This window comes from Leptidea sinapis, chromosome 46 (genome assembly GCF_905404315.1).
Source record: "Leptidea sinapis chromosome 46, ilLepSina1.1, whole genome shotgun sequence".
Taxonomy (NCBI): domain Eukaryota; kingdom Metazoa; phylum Arthropoda; class Insecta; order Lepidoptera; family Pieridae; genus Leptidea; species Leptidea sinapis.
In genome coordinates this window covers 2398288-2422699 of record NC_066310.1, presented here as the reverse complement: position 1 = coordinate 2422699, position 24412 = coordinate 2398288, and the positions used below count along the sequence as shown (strand labels likewise).

Genomic DNA, 24412 nt, shown 5'->3' with positions numbered 1-24412 from the left:
GAGTAGGCAACATTGTATAAAAATTGATGGTTCATATTCTCTAGCTCAACATCTATTGTAAAATTCGGTGTACCCCAAGGAAGCGTTCTTGAACCCCTGCTCTGCCTAATTTATGTAAATGACATGCTAGATTTATTTAGCGCTAGCGATTACGTTGACATAATTGGCTATACCGATGATACAGCTCTGATCTTACAAGACTCATCATGGCAAAGCGTGTTCTGCAAAGCTGATAACGAAATCCTCAAAATATCTAGCTGGCTAAAGCATAACTTATCATCCCTAAAAATTTCCAAAACCAACTATGTATGTTTCCACAAATCGCAACCATCATCCCCTCCACCAAATCTTTCCTTAAAAATTCACACCTGCCCTGATGACATAATTCCATGTTCTTGTGTTATTCTGAATAGGGTTAATGTTGTTCGGTACCTAGGTGTATACCTAGACCAAAGGCTAACTTTTTCTAAGCAAATACAATCTATTTCGTCAAGAATTCGTAAAACAATTCATTTTATGAATCTTCTACGGAATGGTTCTAGTAAAGAAACATTACTTCTAGTTTACACCGCACTTTGCCAATATCTACTCCTCTATTGCATTGCCTATAAATATTATGTACGTGCTTAAACACATAGACAATGGTTACTTATAATGTATTATATTAATATCAGAAATGAGTACTTTACTTCTATCAAATATTTTCTAAACTCATTAAAAATTTAATTTGAAGCTCAGTCATGAACCTATTTTGTGACTTAATTGTATTTGTATGTTAACTGGTTTTCCGCGATACAGGCATGCCTAGTGCGGAAAGCGCTGCTAATTTTGTATTTTTAAGTATCCATTTTTTGTCGGTAAATATTTTCATATTAGTTCTTTTATCTATTATGTTCTCTGTCCGAACTAATTAAATTCACTGCCAATTCGTCTCACACTAACCCCCTTATTCATAATGGTCCGCTAACTTTTAACAGACGCTAAGGATTTTTTTTTCTCATTCTGACTTAGGTCAATAGTAGAGCACAGAGTGAGAAATAGAAATGCTTTAAGTTAGCAGACTATTATGAATAAGGGGGTAAAAGTATTGTGAAGCATAAAGATTAACATCCCGTGCCAATAAATAATAAAAAAAAATCAAGTCAAAACCATTGTTACTTTGACAGTTGCCATATGTCTCTGTCTTGTTGGCTGTATGGGCTTTTGACCCCTTTGCCTGTCCAGATGGACGAACAGAACCAAAAAAAAATGTCTCTGTCTTGTGTCAATTGAGAAGCGTGAAGACTTCGTGAAGTGCTTGTGAGACTTAAAATTTTAGAATAATAACGCTTAGAAACGCTACAATAAATAATATTCATAATTGTAAGAAGTGAGAATACGAGAGCAGCCTGGCGCAACTCCCTAATTAACACTGTACTTGCATTTTACTAAAAATAATGGCGGCAAACGCTGTCTCGCTCTAACATATAGTCGACTCTTTTTTTGTTTTGGTTTGAATTTCATGTGACATGTCATTCATTCAAAATAAAAGTGACTGTTAATAATTTTTGTTACGAATTGTCGTTTTCTTTTACTTTATTCGTGTATTATTCAGGGTAATTTGCTTAATTATTTATAGAATAATTGCGTTAGACATTTCTAGGCTAAATAATGTAATAAAAAAGTTGTAAAATATGTGTTTTAAAATATATTTATTGTATTGGCAGCTCTGATATTACGTCATAAGTTGATTATGTTGGTATCAAGATTTAGTACAAGCGACATTTCTCATTATTTTATTACGGCACTCCCGTCCAAAGAGTATAATAATATATAGGGGAAAGAGAGCCCTATCTACGCATTATGAGCTGTCTATTTGAAAGCTGGCGTCATCTGGAGATTGGCCCCGAAAATAACTATATATAAGCTCGAAATTATAAAATTCATTTTTAATGTTCTGACGCAATTAACTAACTAACTCTACTTTTTAGTGTAGGTAATGCAATTTTTTACCATGTTAAAATTGGGCGTAGAGTTAGTTATCTAATTTTGTCACAAAAAGGATAGATTTAGTAGTGTAAATATGCAAAATGGAACACGAGAGCTACATACATGTGCAAACGCTAGGCGTAGCCGCCATTTTATGACCAGTGGGCAGTAACATAAAAGTTGAAAGGTTTCAAAGCGAGTGACAGCTGCCAAAGCTTTCATTTTCGGGCCAACTAACAGATGGCACTACAGTCTTCTGAAAACGTCACTTTAAGGGCTCATCTAACTTAGCCCACCAAAAAAAAATTTTTTCTATTTTTGAATTTTCAATATCGCATATCGTTAGTTCGTAGTTTGTTCTTAATTGTTCGCTATAAATAATTGTTTGTTCTTTTGTTGTTTATTTAAAAACATCCCCTTTAGTTAGCCCCCGCCCCCTGTTAATGAGGGGAAACGCCTACTATTTGGTTCTGGCACTTGCCGGCCGCTACGCTCGGCTCGTGCGTTGTTTTAACTGTTGTAACATAACCTAACCTAACCAATTTTAATGAATTGCAATTTTTTTTTAAATAAATAAATCGAGAACAAACAAATGTTGAAGTAACAATATATTAAAAAATAAAAAAATCTAGGGGGCTAACTTTCTTGAGCTCACTCTAAGGCGTCTGTCCCACCCCTGCTCCCGTCTCTTGAACGTAGTGCTTAAATGCTCTTTGTCCGAGAGCCGTCAAGTGTCAACAGTCAACTGAGAGAGAAGTAAGAATTAAATTTACATTCCTGATTCAATGATTCTCCATTTCAATATAAAAATATAATGTTCTAATTTAAAACATATCTAAATTCAAGACATAACTAATTATTAAATAATAGTACGATGTGCTATAAATTATATTGGGCTATAGCATTTTGGTGCTTATGTCAAAATATTTGGTGTGCAGCAAATTCTTTAGATGAAGAAATTGATCTTGGTCGACATGTTATTGAAGGAAGGGTCTTTCCTCCAGACGACGAGATGACGAACAATTGGCAAGTGGATACGAGGATTCACGTCAATGGCGGTGAACACATTGGATTCATAAAAAGTGATGGTACATTTACTGTGCAGAATGTACCATCAGGGTCATTTGTTGTTGAAGTTCTTAATCCTGATTACATGTATGAGCCAGTAAGGGTTGAAATCAATTCTAAAGGAAAATTCCGAGCACGCAAAGTTAACTACATCCAGACTTCTCAGGTTATCCAAGTGCCTTACCCATTAAAAATGAAACCCATGTACAAGCTTAGATATTTCCAAGTTCGTGAACAATGGCGGGTTACTGACCTATTATTCAACCCCATGGTGGTTATGATGGTATTACCACTCCTATTGATTATGGTTTTACCAAAAATGATGAGTGATCCTGAGACAAAAGAAGATTTAAAGCAAATTAGCAATATGACTAAAATGACAGAACTCCCTGAGATGTCAGAAATGATAACTTCGTTATTTAATGGTGGTTCAAAAGCATCAACCTCTAAGACTAAACAAGTCAAGAAGAGACAATAAAGTACTATTAAAGTATTAGTGTGAATTTTGTTATATTGTATAGGAATAATGATAAATAAATTTTGTTGTTGTTCATTTGATGTAATAATGTATTTGGAATATAACATGTATTAATTTATTGAGATATTTTTTGCTTTAATAATAAGGTGGTTGATGTAATCAGTTTACAAGTGGAGGCTCCTGTGCACAGGATGCAGGCTAGGTTGTGGGTATCACAATGGCACCTATTTCTGTCGTGAAGCAGTTATGTGTAAGCATTATTGTGTTTCGGACTGAAGGGCTAAGCTAGTGAAATTACTGGGCACATGAGACTTCACATTTTATGTCTCAACTGTAGTGCCACTGAGAATTATTGGGTTTTTCAAGAATCCTGAGTGGCACTGCATTGTAATGGGCAGGGTGTATCAATTACCATCAGCTAAAAGTCCTGCTCGTCTCATCCCTTATTTTTATAAAAAAAAGTTAATATTACTAACAGTATTAAAACTGCTAGCTTAAAAAAAGTATGTACATATGGTTACATATGTACATACTTTTTTTAATATATTTTTGTTATTGGACGAGTACTGTAATATTATGATCTGTTTAAATATTGCAAGTAAAAATGTTTCAAATATGAATTCACACCAAAGTTAGAAAATGGCTTGCAAATTAAAAAATTGAATTTTCATAATGTAAGTTTTTGATTTAATTGAGTTTTGCTTCTTTAATAATTTTTTATCTCATGAAATGAAACATTGCCATCATTTATTTATTTATTTATTGATAATCAACAGCATTACAGGAAACATTAATAAACAATAATATAAAACATAATTCTTAAGGCCATTATAGATTACTCATATTGACAATATTATTTTACAATAGTTTTACAAGATATATTACAGAACAACTGCCTCTTGTGTTTCTTATTTACTGTGTGTATGTTTGTGTGTGGGTGTGAAAGTGTATGTGTGTGGGTGTGAAAGTGTATGTGTGTGGATAGTAGATAATAATTTGTATATATTTAAAATAAATGACTAAGACACTGCTTTAGACTGGTGTAATTTAATAATTTCATACTTCAATTTATCCTTTTCCAACATGAAGATATATAGAATATCATAGTAATTATTTTGAATCCTGCAAATAATCCAGTTTTTATAACAGTTCATTTTGGTATTGGTCATCGTACATGCAACCAGGAGTTTTGTATGACATGTTCTATATTGTGGTACATTAAATGATTTCCAACATCCAGTTTAATATCTACCCACTGAGTGTAATATTATTTATAATATACTAGCTGGAGACTGGTGTGCTTCGCTTCACCTAAACAAATACATACATCACAAATATGTAAACATTTTAATTTTTTTTTGTTGATTAAGTAATTTGTAAAAGTTCAATCAACACAACAATAATAATTTCTTTTTTCCCTGTTCCATTCAAAAACAATGTCAAATTCAATATAGAATGTGACATCACTTATTGAAAGTCAAAAACTACCACCCTTCTTTTATGTTTTTTGAAACAATTTGTTTTAAAATTCTGTTTTGCAACTTTTCGATCTCATTTAAATACGTTTTGTAAGTTCTACCGTACGAACTAATACCATAACTTACTATTGTATCGGCCAATGTGTTATAAAGCAACAGTAAAATTTTATAAGGTAGTTTACTTTTAATTATTTTAATGTTTGCGAGGAAAGCTCTAAGCTTATTACAAACTGAATTTATTTGAGGGTGCCAGTTAAATTTATGGTCTATAATTAATCTAAGATATGTGTGCGTTTCAACCGAGTCAATTGTAGGACAGCTGCAAATACTAGGGTCCAAGTTGTGGTGAAAGCAAATGTGACTATGCGCTTTTACTATTTGGGTAGTATCAATTGTTGATTTTATGTACGGGGATCAAATGTGTATTAGTTTGGTTTTTTTAGCGTTTAGGACAAGTCCGTTGTCATGGCACCATTTATTGATTAAATCGAAGTCGCTTTGAAGTTTATCGAGAGCGTCATTGACATTCTTTTCACCTATTAACAGACATGTGTCATCTGCATATTGGTATGAGGTGCAATATTTTAAAACACTCGTCATGTCATTAACATAAGCAATGAAATGAAGCGGACCGAGCACTGATCCCTGAGCTGTGCCTTCAGTGACGGGAATCACCTTGCTAGAAGCATTTCCCACCTTTACATAATATGACCTATTTTTGAGGTAATTTCCACACCATTGAAGTAGATGACCTCTTATACCGGAGTCTTCTAATTTGTTTATTAAGCAACCATGATCTAAGGTATCAAAAGCCCTGGAGAAATCTATAAATAGTGCTAGCACATGCTTCCTATTATCCAGGTATTGGTTAACAGTATCCGAAAAATCTGATAGAAGGGATGTTGTGCTCTTTTTTGGCTGAAAACCATATTGACTCTTGCATATTATTTTATGTTTAGAATAAAATGACTGCATCAAGGCACTTATGTTAACATTATGGTTATGACAGTTTCTAGCAAATTCCCTTAATTGCCTATGAACACACATTATCAAGAATATATTGAGAAGCAACAGTCAAGATGTTAATTTCTTTGAATTTTGCTCTCAATGATTCTTTAGGACCTAAGTTATAAATTACAAAATGAATGCCTCAGACCTGAGAAGAATGGGCGCAACAAACTCAGCGGTCTTTTTTATTTTCATTGAAAGAATATGTTTACAAAGTAGTATTGTACAATTAAACTTATAACTTAATAGCCTGAGGGTGATCAGTCACAGCAGAACTGCCAAAATTTGCGTAAATTTATCTCATAGAATTATTCATAGGTACTGCAAATGAAATAAAAACTATCGTGTCTAACAAGTTAAATCAATTTTATATCCTCACTTGTTTTGGCAAACTAAGCACCTTTTATCTGACAAACAACATGGCTTTATAAAAAAAGATCTACGACGTCAAACTTGTTAAACTTCACTAATAGAATTATAAATGAAATGAGTAATAATCATGAAGTTGACGTTATTTATACTGACTTCAGTAAAGCATTCGATACAGTGGACCATTTCCTACTAATAAAGAAACTTAGGGACATCTATGGCATATCGGATGAATTACTGACATGGTTAACATCTTATTTGGCTTCTCGACCACTTGTGGTTAAGGTTAGTGGTTATCATTTTCGGGATTTTTATCAGCTATCAAGGGTACCACAAGGCTCACACTTAGGCCCCTTATTATTTACCTTATACATAAATGATATCACTAAATTAATAAAATCAGAATATGAACTATACGCAGATGACCTAAAATTATACAGGACGGTAAAATGTTTTGAGGACCTAAAAATGCTTCAAGATGATAATCGACTATATCTACTTATGGTGTCAAAATAATAGTATGGAACTGAACGAAGGCAAATGCAACTTTTTAAAATTTTCCAGAAAACATATTAAACTTAAAACTAGTTACAAGGTAAATGGCGTGTTCATTGCTGAAAAAAAATATTTTAAAGATTTAGGCATTATATTAGATAGTGAACTAAGATTTAACAAACATATAGATCACATTGTTCCTAAGAGTTTTAAAATGCTAGGTTTTATTTTCCGTAATACGAAAGATTTTAGAAGTATTTTACCACTCAAGATACTTTTCAACTCTGTTGTCAGATCTAATCTAGAATATAGCTCAGCTGTTTGGTGCCCATATCACAAAAAATATATTCAAAGTTAAGTTTTTTTGCAAATAAATATATCCGTAATGATAGCTATGAGAATAGATTAAATACATTTCAAATGAGGTCTCTGCGAATACGTAGAAATGCTTCACAATTGCTGTGTTTACATAAACTTTTAAGCTATGATATGGACTGTCCTTCGCTATTATCACAAATCGGTTTGCATGTGCCTGCCTTCAATTGTCGGCTTAGTACTTTTTCCCCAATGCACATTAAATTCCACCACAGTAATTATGGCTTAAACTCTCCTCTACAGCTAATGTTACAATTATATAATTGTATTTTTAATATAGATGAACACTGATATCTTCTTTTCAAACTTTCTTAATTTTAAAAAACAAATTTATATTGCTCTCCAAAATTTATAGATTTTAGATTTTAAAATATCACATGTATTTCTTATAGTAATGTTGTGCCTACCTATAATTTAAGTACATTTAAACTATTTTATTATATTTGTTTAATTCTTAGTGCATAAGTTAATAAATTGTATTTAGTTGGTAAGCCTTTATAAATAAAAAAAAAAGTTGGATCATACTGCAAACAATTTGCAAAATATGGTTAAAATCGGTTCAGTAGTTAGGGAATCATCATGGAGAAACAACGTGACAAGAAATTATTATATTTTATTAAATATATTTCTATTTAACAGATTATATCTGTAAGTAAATAGTCTCTCTCTCTGGGGTCGGTCTGAGGATCATGGTCAGCATAAGGATTGCTTCTGGAGAGGATGATCCGGATCCACCCGGTCTGTCCAGGGCGTCTCTTACAACCATGAAGAATTTGGATGAAGAGTCTTTAATTGGGTTGGTCCATCTTGTTGGAGAACGATCGCGGGATCTTTTGCCTTGGGTATTTCCAACCACAATTTTTTTCCAAGCTTTCGTCGCCTCTGCGCATTATGTGGCTAAAATATGAAAGAGTACGTTTTCCTGACAGGCGAGTTATTATTCGGAGCTGGTTCAAGATCGATGCATTGGTGCGTTTGGCCGTTCACGGTATTAAGAATATTCACCTCCAACACCACACCTCGAATTTATCAATCGATTGTTGTTCGTAGTTTCTCGGCACAAGATTGTCCACGTTACTACTACATACTAGAAGATAGGGAAAACCAGTGTTTGTATCAGTCTAGTCTTAGTTTTGATACCATTTTCTATTTTCTTCCAGAGGTTGTTTAGTTGGGACAAAGCATCTTTTGCCACCCTGATTCTCCTTTTTATCTCGGGAACACAGCTGCCGTCATTGTTGATTTGGGAGCCCAAGTATATGTAGTGGTCGACGTTATTAATGCCTGGAATGTTGCTGATGTCATTTGTTAACTTTGTGGCTTGATCAACAACAATAGTAAATAGTCTATACTTAAAAAATCTGTAGCCAATAAGTATTGTTATTTTAAGAAAGATATTCCAAGTCTTGGAAACACATAAAATTAGAATTTGTTATGTAATAAGAACATAGGCTTAAAATGACCAACCTTAAACCATTTATTTCTTACTAATACATTCCCTTTCTTGTCGTGCGTCCGTGCAGAATGGGATGTCGGATGACAGTCACAGGCTTGCCCTGCGTGTTTCAGTATGACAACTCGACGATAAATGAATCAGCAGACGCCTCTGTTTATAAAATAAAATAAAAAAGCCTTTTATTTAATTTAAAACCATCATGGTAGTTTTATAAGAAGGAATTAATTTTGATGCATTTTATTCTGCAAGAACCCCTCTGCAGTTAAAGGCCTCATCCAAATTGAGCCAGTTTTATCTGGATTGCCCTATTTGTATCCAGTTTGAACCCGCTGTGTGTTTAATTTCATCCTCCCATCTGTTGCAAGGTATCCCTTTCTTTCTTTTGCCCACTGGCCCCCTCCATTCTGTCACTCTTTTTGTCCACCTTTGATCTTGCAGGCGTGTATGTGTCCTGCCCAATTCCATTTTAATGCACGAGCTTGTGCTAAACCATCTATTGCTTTTGTGGTGTTGCGTATTATTGTATGCCTTATTTTGTTTATTCTTTTTATATTTAACATACTCCGCTCCATTCCCCGTTGGCACGTTGTAATTATTTTATTTATGACATTTTTTTAAATTTCCATGTCTGACAAGCATAGGTCAGACAAGGAATAAGGCAAGAAGTCATAACCTTAGTCTTAAGTTTGATTGGCATGTTGTTCTTAAATATTTACTTTAAGCTCCAGTATTTGTTCCATGTTAACTGCGCCCCGCGCTCAATCTCCATTTTTTTTATTATTATTAAAATAATTTTACTGGTAGTTGTTTGATCTGTCGAACCTTATTTAACATGATTATTCTCATATGAAACATTTTATTGAGATAAAACCTTTAGTTACGACTGCAACGGCCAACTACTAGCTATGACATTTTTAAATTCTTTGGTATGCATTAGTAGCTATTGTCATTTGTTTTCATCATTCTATGTGTGTGTATTCGAGTTTATGTATGTTTGTAATTTCACCTGTTGTCATTTGGTTATGAAGTAAGTATGAATTTTAGCAAAGAACATCTTTTTCTACCGACTAAAAGTCGAAAATCTTGGTTACGGCATTGTGTCGTCATAAGATTGCTTTTATTTGAATGTAACTTATAACTATAGTTAGGTTTCCCATAATTATATAACGGCATTAGAATGAAACTGAAGAGGAAAATAGTTGAAAGTTTGCAGCACAATAATTATTAGTATTAGTATTTTTATACTTATATTTAATTTCTAAGAATTTCCCGTTTAATTTTAAACTTGTAGGTAGGTATAGGTACAGTTTTGTAGAGCTTATGCTAAGCAGTTACCATAAAAAAAGCACAACGACAAATTATTTCTATTGCGGACGTAGATTTGTGTGTGTGTGTGTGTGTTGCTTTTATGTAGTTACATTGCTCAAATAACTTGTATGCACACATTGCTGGCAACTCGCGTCCTATTTTATAATACAGAGAAGTCCTGAAGTTTGAAGTTGTGCATTTTTGAATATTTTGAAATGGTTAGGGAATAATTTCGCACGAATTTCTTTATTTATCAGTAGGTATAAAGGTACTAGGATTTATGTGGTTAAACACAATATTCATTTATTGCGCTATCGTACACAAATATGACAATTTATATTAAATAAAAAAATTAATACTTCAGAACTATTACAATTATTTTACATTAAAAAGTTTATCTCAGAAAAATCAACATTCATGAATAATTTCAACGACTGCCTTACGAGTTTTCCATGATGTCACGTGCCCTGATGCGAGTTTAACATTTAACTATACCCATCCCAAGAAAAGTGCTCAACGTCGCTAAAGAAGTTTTTACTTCAAAAATTAATAGAAAAAACGGTAGCTAATTGTATAAAACGGATTATATTTTATTACCCTTTCTGGACATCTATTGTACAGGAATGTACCTTACATTGCGGGCATCGCGCACTCATCGACACAGGCTGTGCTTTGTACATGAGAGAGACGAGATTTTAATTTTAAAACGGCAATAACTTTTGAATGAATGAATCGATTTTCATTTTTTTAGCCTCTATAAAGAATCTTTGAGTTTCAATTGATCGAACTCGGAATTTCGAAGTAATTCGGAAAACACACTTTTTCGGTTCTCTTTCGTCAACGATAACTCACGAACGAATCAACCTATTTTGACCAGCTTGGTGGTGATCGACGTGGTTTTTTATGTTCAGAGCTGATTAGTTTTTGAAATCGATCGGTAAAGCCGTTTAAAAGTTATTCCAGGAAAACCGCATAATATGAAAAACAAAATTGTAGTTTTTTGAGATTTCTTAAAATCTACCGGTCCGAATTGTATTCAAAATCAAGGTCAAGCCCTTTCTAATGGCACCACCCGCGATGAAATCAGTCGAGCCGTTCAAAAGTTATAAGAGGTTTACATACATCCATACACACCCACACATATACAAACGTACGGACACCATCGCGGCAATAGGCAGGGAAGCTTCCTAGGACCTTAAAACGGGGTAAAACCAAAAACTTCCCGAATTTTTTAAAAATTTTCAATTTTCTTAGCTGGAAGTTAAAAAACAGTGCCGTCTAGGGACGCCCGAAAAAAGTCAAGCTTTCAAAGATAAAGTGGGGGAGCTCCAAATTTTTATGTATCGGTATCTACCTTTTATCTAAAAGGCATTTATTTTCTCAAAATTGATTCCTTTAGAATTATTTTTGATGTCATTTCTAATATACTAGATACAACTACCGCTTCGGAAACAAATGGCGCTCTGAGAGAAGAAGCGGTGCAAGAAATAGATAGTATATTATAACGAATTACACTGAGCGACGCGTTCGGTCTCTGGTGGTGTCGCGAACTGTTTCCGTCTGTTTTCAGTTCTTCTGTTCTTCCAGTTTTCGTGGACGTACCTGTTACCCCGTAGGTATTGAACGATTACTATTTTTAGAGTACCTATCTAATTACGAGATTAATATGTCACAGGCACATTGTATGATTACGCATTTCGCTCACGGCGTCGTCTGCGGCCTGATTCACGTAATTTTACATGAGCGATATCGCAGCGACATCTGTCGTTCACCTACGATTCGTATTCACGTGATTTAAATCGCACGGTCGAGAAACGATCCTATCCAAAAATCGCTAAAGCGTATTCACGTCAGCTAGACGGACTTCAATCGTTGTGTCAGTGGTATTCTGCTATCTTTTGAGAATCGGTTACCAACGATTTAATGTCAAATCGAACGTCTGAGAAGTCGCTGAACTGAAGTTAGTCATTTGGAGTTGTTGGCTGTTGAAAGTTTTTTCATAAACATGAATATGAGCTTGTCTTGGCTAATTTTGTATCTTTTCGAAAGAGAATACAGGCGAAGAGAACGTCGACGCCGAAATAATATGAGGAACAACAAATATTGTGCTTTCGAAAGCACACATGCTTTCGAAATGACACATACGGAATTTGTTAAAACATTTCGCCTTATCAAGGATTTAATCCTTGGTCTTATTGAAGACCTCGTACCTCTAATTCCAAGAGAGCGTAGGAGTGATGTTCTTTCCGTTACTGATAAGGTAAATTAATTTATTTTATTCGCATTTACAAACGCTCGCTGTTATGAAATATGCTTTCGGCAAAATGTAAATTACCTTGTCATGATATAATATGCCTCAATATTTTATGGCCGTTTTCAAACTACAGCGGCATATTGAAGTATTTACTTCTATTTCTTACCACGCGCGTCGCTGCTGACCAAAACAAGAAAAAATGGCGTCGAGTAGTGTAGGTATGTGATAGTAGTAAGTAATAGTAGTAGGTATGTGATACATTAAAATATGGAAAACAGTCCAAATTCTACGTGTGCAAAGGATTTTCCAGAACAATACGGTAATTTTAAAGATGTGTATGTTTTTCCTATTAGTGTAAAAGGGCCGATTCGGTTCTGGTACTTGCCGGCCGCTCCCACGGCACTGTTACGGGGCGAGTCAGGAGTTAGTTTAAAAATAAAACAATTAAATCAAACTGAAATGTATATATTATAAAAAAGTCTAAGCCCGACGATAGTCCAATCCGAAGTAATACAAAAAGGCAATCCTTTTAGAAATGAAATGAATTGGTGTCCTGTAGCATTGACGTCTATGCAATGGGAAACTCAGCGATTTTATATAGTAAACAATGCAAACGCCGTTATAACAACCCGTTAAGATTGATCATCACATCTTAAAGTAATGAGAAATAGAACAACGCGGAGATTGGACTTCCATATGACTGAGGTACACACCATGCATAATATAAAGTTACACAAGAAGACGGGCAAGAACTTTATAAAAACTGGATTTATATTATATTAAAATTTCAAACATAATTATTTCTAATATATAAAAGGAGGCAGAACAATTACCTACACAGTCGTACTAAATTTCTTTTAAGTGCAGTAGGGGTGATAACCGTAGGTAGGTATTTCCTCTGGCTCAGAATCATGTTTATAAACAACGACGGATGCCGGGCGACTCTTATGTTTTTTTTAGTTATTGCACTGGTTAAATATCTGGATACAACAATGTGATTTAGTTATATTCAACTTATTGTGACATTTATACATCAAATATATTAAAAATATGACGCTGGTTGTTTGATTGGATTGACATGTAATGGACACCATATGTCTCAAAATGGGATGGACTTTCTAATTTGTTTAATTCATTTTCCATTGAATGAAGATGGATACTGGCATATAACAAAGAGTCCAGATTAACAATCTTATTTAACTAATTTAGAAAAAGGAAATTTGGTAAAAGTTCTACTTATTTATTTTAGAACCTTCGCAGCAATCATCTAATATGATATTATAGACAATAAGTGAAAACGAGATAGTTATAATAATATTGAAATAGTTTATCACGAAAACAGTAGGCATAGAAGAGATCCGATGCGGGTCGCTTGACAGTCAAGCCAAAAATCAACCAAGTATGTACACTCATATGCCGAAGCGACCGTATACGCGCTGAATAAAACGCTAGTCTGAAACCGCTCTAAGCGGTATCTCGTTTATTATTTCCAAATCAAAACAATATGACAAGTGATATTAATAGCTGATAATTTTACAATGTTATTACTTACTTGCTACAAAGATTCTTTTAATAAGTAATACATTCTACAGGTACCTACGTTACACAATCAAAAGGATGAACTTTAATAATATTCAAATTGGAATTTAGAAAGTTCGAGCGAAGTTTTCTACGATTAACCAATATAAACTTTATTCAATCATACCTAAGTAATTATAATCCATGGTCACTTCAGTTGTTTCCGACAGTTATCTTACATAAAAAAGCACATGTAAGGCTGCTGATATAAAATAAAATGAAAGGAATAAGAATGAAATATAAAAATGCAACTTATTAGAAAATGACCATAATTAATTATGAAAAAGTGTTAGTGTATATTTAAAAATATTTATAATTTCAAATTGGTGCCAATGTCTTCGATTTCCCTGTTGAGTAAGTAAGTAAGTAAGATCTTTATTTTGGTTCCAAAATATTGCTGAGTATATTGAGAATAAATAACTGACGCTGTCGTAAGCCCAAAACTGAAGCTGAAAGGTAATAAATATAGTTATCCTTACTTTTAATTTATCCACCGTTAATAAATTGAAGCATGATATTTAATTAGTAATACGAATGTTGCAGAATTTTCGTCTATAATCAATTTATGTGAGAGAGCAATAAATACAATATTATGTAATTATTTAGCATGAATTAAGAAAAATACGGCTTTCATGAAATAGGTGGACTCTAAAATTATTTAGGTTGACATATTTAGTATGTTAAGCCTATTGCAGACGACACACTATCCGTGACGCACTTTTAAATCTGTGATTATAAAACATATACAGGGTGGACCAAAAGTCCGTTTATAATTGGAATGATGATTTAAAAAAAACTAATTACAGTAGATCAAAATTGTTTATTGTTTTCGATAGTAAACAAAAGGGGAATTTATTTCTTAAAAATCACATCATCCATATGCAATTCTTCATTATTCCGGCATTGCTGCAATCTAGAGCGGAAATTTTCGATAACAGCCTTACATGTTTCTGTTTAGATGTTTTGGATTTCTGTGTGAATACGATCCTTTAATTCGTCAAGAGTTACTGGGTTGGTTGGCTGGAATGCAGGGGTTTTTGATCACCATGACATAGTGTCACTCCAATAACGACAATTTTGTCTATTAACATGCCCATTTAGGTGGAAGTGTGCCTTGTTGAGAAAAAAATGTTTTGTAAAACTGGTGAATCGCTCTACCATTTCGTTCGCAAACTGCAACCTAGTGGCATGGACCTAAAGCCTTAATTCCTGCACCATTTGGATTTTATAGGAATGTAGACTTAAATCTTTCTTGAGAATGCGGTTTAATACATCATTATCTTGGTACGTTAAGGACAGCAGACCGCTTTCGAGTTGAAAGTCCAGGTTGGTCACGAACAGACGATTTTACTCGCTCCACGTTTTCGGGGTCCCTCGACGTTCTAGGCCGGCCAGATCGAGGTAAATCCATTGTTGAACCCGTCTTCTCAAACTTGAGCACCCATTTTTTAATTAACACACCTTATGGAGCTTGATTTTTGTATCGTATCTTGTAATGATTGCAAAACTTTCGTTGAGCTAAGGTCGCAGAATCGTTGTTTCGATAGTACTCGCGTACACAAAACGCACATTGACTACCGCTGAACGACGCCGTGGTACTAAATTCCCATTGGCCGCTCTTGCAATACGTAACCCCTCCACCCCCCTCCGCCGCCACTGCTAGACGCGGCAACCGGTTCAAATCTGTAGAATTATATGCAGTTCCGCAAACGACGCGCAAGAAGTCTGACACACAAAATATCCTCGAAGATCTCATAGACCGCGCCGCACCACGCTACTAAAAGCCACTAAAACGAACTTTTTTTTATGTAAAAATAGCAATTAAATTTTTTTTATAAGTTTAATAACCATTTATTTGATTGTTGAATCATTCAATTGATTGTTATACTTATACGATTATATGCGACAAAACATTGAGTTTTTATTTTCAGACTCATTTAAAGAGCATGCAATAATTTTAACAAAATGCATAATAATAAGAATTAAATAAAATAAAATATGTTCATTACAGACTGTTAGCCCATAAGTGTTAGTATTTCTTAGAAACTATGTTAGTATATAATATTTCACATTGCATAATTTAATTTAATTCAATTTAATTAATATAATAAAATTTAATTTAAATTAAATACTTGCCACACGACATACTGAGGCACTAGCTATGTATACATGTGTGTGTATCCAATGTCTCAGTAGTCAGACTTATCAACAAACCACACTCAACATGGTGTTGGTAGGCACTCTCCCGCACCCTTAGAATTAAGACGGTTCTAAGCAGAAGATTCTTGTGAACGAAATTTATGGCGAAAACTTAACAGGAAGCCGTTTGGTATTTAATAAAAATTAAAAATGTCTTACTCAGATCTATGTCAACGGTCCCTGGTCGAGCGCAAACCCAGGCGAGCACTAACACCAAACATATCAGAACCTTCATCTTGTCGGCTGGTGATACTGTCGTTTTCACTGTTGCTTATACATATTTCAACATTTACATGAATACTATTGACACAGTGCTTTTGACTAGAAGTGATATTAACTTAGGTACATATATTTTGTTTTTGATAAGCAAAGGCACCTTCAACAACAATAAGACCAACGCCCTTACAAATATTATCTTAATTCTTATTTTTATGTAGCTGTTAGCTAAACAAGTTATATGATCAGTATGATTTAAGATATTTTTAGTTATTTATTCGTATTAAGCTATGTTACTTTAAGGTATCTAGACTGAAGTTATGTCATCGAATATATAACTTGTAAAAAACGATTTCTTTATAGATCAGATCCAATCTATTGCAACAAGAACTAGTGGATCCATTACAGAAAGTTTTATTTTACCTTAAATACCAAAAAACAACCAATCAATGTATTTACCACCTTCCGATGTTCAAAAAATTATAGAGAACCTAAAAATAAAAATAAATTTTTGGTTATGATGGATTAAGTACAATAGACTTAAAACACGTAGTATCACCAATGGCACCTCATATTAGCCATATAATTAATAACACCATTATCAACGGCATATATCCAATTATAATTAAGCCTTTACACAAAATAGGCAAAAAAAGACGATCAGTTTAGGGTGCGTATGTAGAATTTAGAACGCATAAGAGTTGAATTTGGACAGGGACATCAGTGGAGTAGCATTTAGGATTTTATTTCAAACCCTGACGAATATGAGGGTTGGTATAAGTTTTTCGTTTATCAGCCTCTCCCTATTTTCTGATCAAGATCTGTTCAGTCGGTGGTTTTTTACGTTTCGTTTTTTACGGCTCGGCCAAATGAGCCGCTCATTCGCCTGAGCATGCTCAAGTCGATACAAGGCTTTAAGGGCATGCCGACCGAATTAGTAATGGGCGATATATCATAGTGACCATAGACTATAAACTATCGATATTTTAAATACTTTATTTTAAATTTATGTATTTTTGAATTTTATTGTAGATTTTAATATCATAAACATTATTTACATTTGTACATACTTGATTTAAAATAATAGTTGTATGCAGTGGTATTACATTTTACAATAAATTACCCAAAAGTGTACTGTCTTATCTATATATATAATAAAATTAAAATTTTTCGAGAAACCCTTACTGTTGTGGACCAAGAACTTTGTTTTTTTTAAATGAGAATATTGACCAATGACGAACTTAACATTTTAATAACCAGTTTACCTAACTGTTTTATGTTAGTAAAAATATTATATTTTACTAATAAATTTTACTAACAAAAATATTTTATAGGCTACCTTAACTTATTAGATCCAAATCCACGTTAGATAAAACGTTAAGGAATAACAAATATAAATACAAACCAATAAATAAACGTAGAAGCCCTTTATAATATGAGTGTGATTTTTGATTAAAAACGTGAGAAACCACCGACTGAACAGATCTTGATCAGAAAATAGGGAGAGGCTGATAAACGAAAAACTTATACCAACCCTCATTTTCGTCAGGGTTTGAAATAAAATCCTAAATGCTACTCCACTGATGTCCCTGTCCAAATTCAACTCTTATGCGTTCTAAATTCTACATACGCACCCTAAACTGATCGTCTTTTTTTGCCTATTTTGTGTAAAGGCTTAATTATAATTGGATATATGCCGTTGATAATGGTGTTATTAATTATATGGCTGTTACGAGGTGCCATTGGTGATACTACGTGTTTTAAGTCTATTGTACTTAATCCATCATAACCAACAGTTTATTTTTAGGTTCTCTATAGGTGGTAAATACATTGATTGATTGTTTTTTGGTATTTAAGATAAAATAAAACTTTCTGTAATGGGTCCACTAGTTCTTGTCGCAATAGATTGGATCTGATCTATAAAGAAATCGTTTTTTACAAGTTATATTTTCGATGGCACAACTCTAATCTACCTTAAAGTAACATAGCTTATTACAAAAAAAATCTACGTGATAATTAGTTCAAATTTCTTAAATCATACTGATCATATAACTTGTTTAGCTAACAGCTACATAAAAATAAGAATTAAGATAATATATGTAAGGGCGTTGGTCTTATTGTTGTTGAAGGTGCCTTTCCTTATCTTATTATTCTTATAAACAAAATATGTACCTAAGTTAATGTCACTTCTAGTCAAAAGCACTGTGTCAATAGTATTCATGTAAATGTTGAAATATAAGCAACAGTGAAAACGACAGTATCACCAGCCGACAAGATGAAGGTTCTGATATGTTTGGTGTTAGTGCTCGCCTTGGTTTGCGCTCGGCCAGGGACCGTTGACTGATCTGAGTAAGACATTTTTAATTTTTATTAAATACCAAACGGCTTCCTGTAAATTTTCCGGCATTAATTTCGTTCACAAGAATCTTCTGCTTAGAACCGTCTTAATTGTAAGGGTGCGGGAGAGTACCAACACCATGTTGACTGTGGGTGTTGATAAGCCTGACTACTGAGGCATTGGATACACACACATGTATACATAGCTAGTGCCTCAGTATGTCGTGGCAAGTATTTAAATTAAATTAAATCAAAATTAAATTAAATTTTATTATTTAATTATATTGAATTAAATTAAATTATGCAATGTGAAATATTATATACTAACATAGTTTCTAAGAAATACTAACACCTATGAGCCAACAGCCTGAAATAAACATATTTTATTTTATTCTTATTATTATGCATTTTGTTCAAATTATTGCATGCTCTTTAAATGAGCCTGAAAATAAAAAACTCAATGTTTTGTCGCATTAAATCGTATAAGTATAACAATCAATTGAACGATTTAAAAATCTGACGATGTGTTAGAAATATAAATGGTTATTAAACTTATAAAAAAAAAGCTATTATTACATAAAAAGAAAAGTTCGTTTTAGTGGCTTAATTCCATCACTTATTGCGTTAGCGCGCACACTTTTTGTACGGCGCGGCGCGGTCTATCAGATCTACGGGGATACTTTCAATTTTGTGTGTCAGACTTCTTGCGCGTCGTTTTTCGGAACTGCATATCGACGGTGGAAAGGCAAAATTTACTAAGCGACACTTTTTGCGAAATTGAGTTATATACATCAAACGATTCAGAAAAAAAAACTGCATCGTCCAGTCTCACTCTCATGCTTCTATGATGACTTTTGATGTCGCTTATGGTCACTATGATATATCGCCCATTACTAATGCAGCATTGCATGCCCTTAAAGTATGACATTTATAGGTAAGGCTGTAGCTTTAAGTCAATATCGCACGGTGCGTTCATCAGTCCCCTCTCCAAACGCAACATTGATATTACGAGCTGTTTCTACTGCGTTAGTTCCGCGTCGGAACTCGTTAAAACCACCACTTGAATTTTCGAAGTTTCCATATTTCTTGTCTAAGCTGAAATAAAAAAAAACAACTGAAAGTGGATAATTGAATGTTTCACATTTTTTAATAGAAGAACTACATAGGTACATGTGAAAACAGTTTCACTCAAAAACCTCAAACCATGAAGGTTCTATGTCAATTCGAAGTAGATACCTATTACAATAAAACGGCAATTTCGTACTTTAACCCCTATTATAACTAATTACTGAAACATCCTAACTTACACGAATAAGTTTAAAAAATGTAAATGCATTACAAAAAACCACAAGAGTTATTGAATATACCAGATACACAATTAAAGGTATTATAACATGCGCGCGAAATACGGCTATGTGATAGGCAATTTGTCTTGATGCATATTAGTTACTGGTAGCTGATATCTAGCACTCACTGACCAAGCGTCTTTGACAAATAAGGCTAACCTATAGTTTAGCGGGTTATATAGAACATAATAGTCCACAGTACTTCACTTCTATTATTTAATCAAAACAAATAATCTCTGACCCATATAGCCGAATGGTTAGTGACCCTGACTTCTAAGCTAGAGGTTCAAATCCCGGTAGATGCAATCATTTATATGATGAATATGGATGTTTGTTTCCGCGTCATGGATGTTTATATGTATGTTTAAGTAAGTATATTGTATTAAATATATCGTTGTCTTGTACCCATAGTGCAGGCTATGTCTAGTTTGGGGCAAGATAATTTGTGTAAAAGTGTGTCAATATTATTATTATTAATTAGGCTAAGCTATTTTGTTGTTATGTGTTCCGTCTGACGTCTGAAGTCCTTTATGAGAGTACATCGCTCCTTTCGACGTTCCGTCACTAGATGTCGCTACTAGTTTCCGCGCCGAGCAGTGCTGAGAGTCACTCTATCCATTGCTTCCGGTTTCAAATGGTACCAACCGATGCCAATGTTAAGCAAGCCACCATGTTAGTTCGTCATTGTTGCGTCGTTCTTCGATCCGAACGGACCGATCCTAGATTCACTGAATAATTTTTAGAATTTTCGAGAAGTAAAGTAGAAAATTCATTTAATGTACAATTTTTAAATAAATTACTTCTTTATATATTTTAGTGAGTTTCTTGTGCCGTGCTTCTAGAATGGAAAATTTAGGTGAAGATTCCTCTAGAGCCTTGGAGGACAATAATTGTGAGGATTTTTCTGATCCTACTGCTGATAAGGTTCTCGTTGAAAATACCGTACCTATCAGTTCAAGGAGAAAGCGGGCAAGCGAACAGCAATCATCGGAGGGTAGTTCATCATCGCAAGACTCATCAGATAACGAGAGTAGTAATGCCTCTAAGCGACGTAAAACCTGTGACGATTTAGGACTAAATCAAAGGTTTGAAATGTTATCCTATCAGCTGGTGAGTTATTTAAACAATATTATGCATGAAAAGTTTAAATTGCCGAGCCCTTCATGTAATCAAACCATTGTTACATCAAACGCAACAGCGTTTGATGTAACAATGACACAATAACACAACTGATTAACAAATCAGGAACAGTTTTTGCGTCCTCCAATCGGCAGTAAACATAAATTTGACATATCTGATCTTAGTGTATCTGTAAAAGAGCCTACCTTGCCAAAGACAAGTTCAGATAGGGTCACTAAACTCAGTGCCTTACAGCGTTTCGATACCTGCGAATGGAATTCAGTTCGTTATACCGACGTGCAAAAGAAATATGTTGCATGTCCTGGTTTTATGGAACTGAGAGTAAATGAAGAGTTGAGGCGGTTTGAAGAGCAGGGTAGCGCCTCGAGAAATGTGCACAATGAACGCAGTTTTGCGGCTATTTCAAATGCTATTATGGCTCAAAATGAGTCCTTGAACACTGCACTTCAAACTCTTGTAGACTGGTCGGATAAACCAGAGATCACCCTAACGCCCTTAGCTTTATACGATAAACTGAAAGAACTGTTTGGTAACCAGTTTAGTTACAAAAATGTCTCAAATTATATCCTTCAAATAATTTGTGGTAAACGAGCAGAAGCTTTGGAAATGCGACGGCGGTCTCTCCTGGCTGCAATGAAAGACAATTATATGAGAGAGGATATACAAAAGATACCACCGAGTGCCGAATACATGTTTAGTCCTGAAGCGTTGTCAGTCTACATACAAAAAATCGGGGGTGTAGATGAACTTCATATAAAACCGTTGCCGCTGGCCAATAAAGCTCGTGCGAAGTCGCCCACTCCCTCAACGTCATATCAGTACAAATCATTTCAGCCTCGCACTAATAAAACAAAAGGAGACAAGACGTTTTTCAACAATAAAAGAAACCAAGACAACTCATCTAAAAAAAAGGGGGGGGGGGCGAAAGTTTAGCAATAGCAAAAAGCCAACCGGCCACAGTAAGTGACTCGGTGTTTTCGGGGGGTTGCCTAGCGCTCCATCGCCAATAATGGAAGATTTTGCATGCTCCAAAAACAATTTTACAAATGGTGATGGAAGCACGTTTACCTTTCAATCAAAAACCCCCATTAATATTTCCTACTCCAGAGGTTATGAATACCTTTCATACCCCTGTATCTCCACAAATGACAGACTAAATTCAAAAATTGATTACACTACGTGTTTTGGAACTGGCCCCCTTATCTCCAAGTTTTATACGTCCAATGTTTCTAATCAGAAAATCAAACGGAAAGAACCGAACGATCTTGAATTTGAAGCCGCTAAACCAGTACATGAAACCGAATCCTTTCAAGCTTTTCAATCACTATCAGATGCACATGTTTTTACAGCCACACGACTGGATGGCAAAAATCGATATAAGCCAGGCTTATTACCACGTGCCAATCATAAACTCCCACAGGCGGTACCTTCGCATCAGCTATCAAAACCAACTGCTACAAATGACATGTTTGCCTTTTGGTCTTTCGACAGCGCCGAAAATGTTCTCCTCCATAACAAATTGGATCGCAGAAATCCTGCGAGCGAAAGGAATACGTCTGATTGTATACCTGGACGATTTTTGCCTAGTACACCAGTCCCGAGAGCAGCTTCGACTACATGTCGAGATTGCACTAGAACTTCTGAGCAACCTCGGATGGTGTGTCAATTTCGAAAAGTCTGTCGTTACTCCGACACAGACGATGGAATTTTTGGGCATAACGTGGGACACACGGAGCAATTCCAAGTCCTTGCCAAACGAAAAGGTGCAAAAAATTCGACATTGCCTTCAACAGCGGTTGGAGATCGGCAGTTGGACCCTCAAGCAGGCGCAACGCCTCTTAGGGTATCTCAACTTCGCAACCTTCATCACCCACCGGGGAAGGTTGCATTGCCGCAGTCTTCAACGTCACTGCCACCTACTGAAAAAGACTCCATTAACAAACGTCAAGTATCCAGAAGAGGTTCAAATAGACATGAGTTGGTGGATGGAAAACTTGACATTGAGAACTCCGATTCACGTGAAAATGACACGTACCAACTTTATTACAACCGATGCCTCCGATTACAAGTAGGGAGCACTAGTCAACAACAAAATGGTAGAAGGCAGGTGGCAAGCTCAACAGACAAAATGGCACTGCAATTTAAAAGAGATGTTTGCAGTAAAAGTAGCAATATTGTGCGAAAAGGACAAACTAAGAAACTCCAGAGCCATTCTTCAGAGTGACAACAAGACTGTTATAGCTTACATAAAAGACGAAGGGGGGACGAGGTCACAACATCTACTAGAGATGGCGAAGGATCTTCTAAAGCTGACAGACAGGCTAAATATTCTGTTAGTGCCGCATTTCCTGCCCGGGAAATACAATATCGAAGCGGATCATTTATCCCGAAACAGGAAAGTTGCCGAGTGGCACCTGACAAGAGAGGCTGTAAAACCCATCTTCGCCAAATGGGGAATTCCAGAGTTCGATCTGTTTGCCTCCACCAACGCCCATGTTGTTCAAAATTATGCTACTCTAGACTTACTAGACTCGAGCGCCTGCTTTCAGAACGCATTCAGCAGGCCTTGGCGCTTCGAGTTGGCTTGGGTGTTTCCTCCACCCAGTCTCCTACCGAGAGTTCTACAACAAATGAACACGGCCACCGGACGGTACATAACAATAGCACCGAAGTGGGAAAAGTGTTTTTGGAAGCCCGATCTGAAGAGCAGAGCAGTAACCCGTCCAATGAAAATCTTGAATTTAGACACGTGTCTTATAGACACGGTGACAGGGGAAGCTCCAGCACAGGTTCACAGCCTGCAGTTGGAAGCTTGGCTTCTTTCGGGTGGGATACATTAATAGAAAACTGGTCACAACAGGAAAAAGACCTACTATCTAAATGCTGGCGAGATTCTACATTAAAAACTTACACACCAATCTGGAATAAATTGATTCAATGGTGTTCACAAAACCAAATTAAACACCAAAAACCTGCTGCCAGCGAAGTTGCTTGATATTTAGCAAAATTACATATCATGGACAAATTAGCTTATCGAACGATTCTGGTTCATAAATCCGTTATTGCTTCGGTCTGTGAAACTACATCTGAGATGAAATTATCTTCAAATCCTCTAGTAAAACATATTCTAAAAGCTATATCAATATCAAAGCCATGTCCACCAAAGGCACCAATATGGGATGCAAGAGCTCTAACTTCTCATTTGAAGAACACAGATCCCAACCTAGACAGTTTGTTTGAGGTTTCTCAGCGAGCAGCGGCAATTCTACTGCTACTGTGTGGACGTAGAGTGCATGACTTAACATTATTACATTGCGATTCCAGCGGATTTATAGAAGA

At 35.0% G+C, this 24412-nt stretch overlaps 1 protein-coding gene across 1 annotated transcript; it reads left to right on the top strand.

The window, feature by feature from the left end:
- Positions 1–2699: 2699 nt before the first annotated feature.
- Positions 2700–3632, top strand: LOC126978013 (ER membrane protein complex subunit 7). Its single transcript, XM_050826746.1, has one exon. The coding sequence runs from the start codon at positions 2843–2845 to the stop codon at positions 3512–3514; it is 672 nt and encodes a 223-aa protein (XP_050682703.1). The 5' UTR covers positions 2700–2842; the 3' UTR covers positions 3515–3632.
- The last annotated feature ends 20780 nt before the right edge of the window (positions 3633–24412 follow it).

What these genes read in the sequence shown, in the direction of transcription:
- LOC126978013 (XM_050826746.1), top strand. Translation starts at nt 2,843, where the DNA reads ATGTGCTATAAATTATATTGGGCTATAGCATTTTGGTGCTTATGTCAA.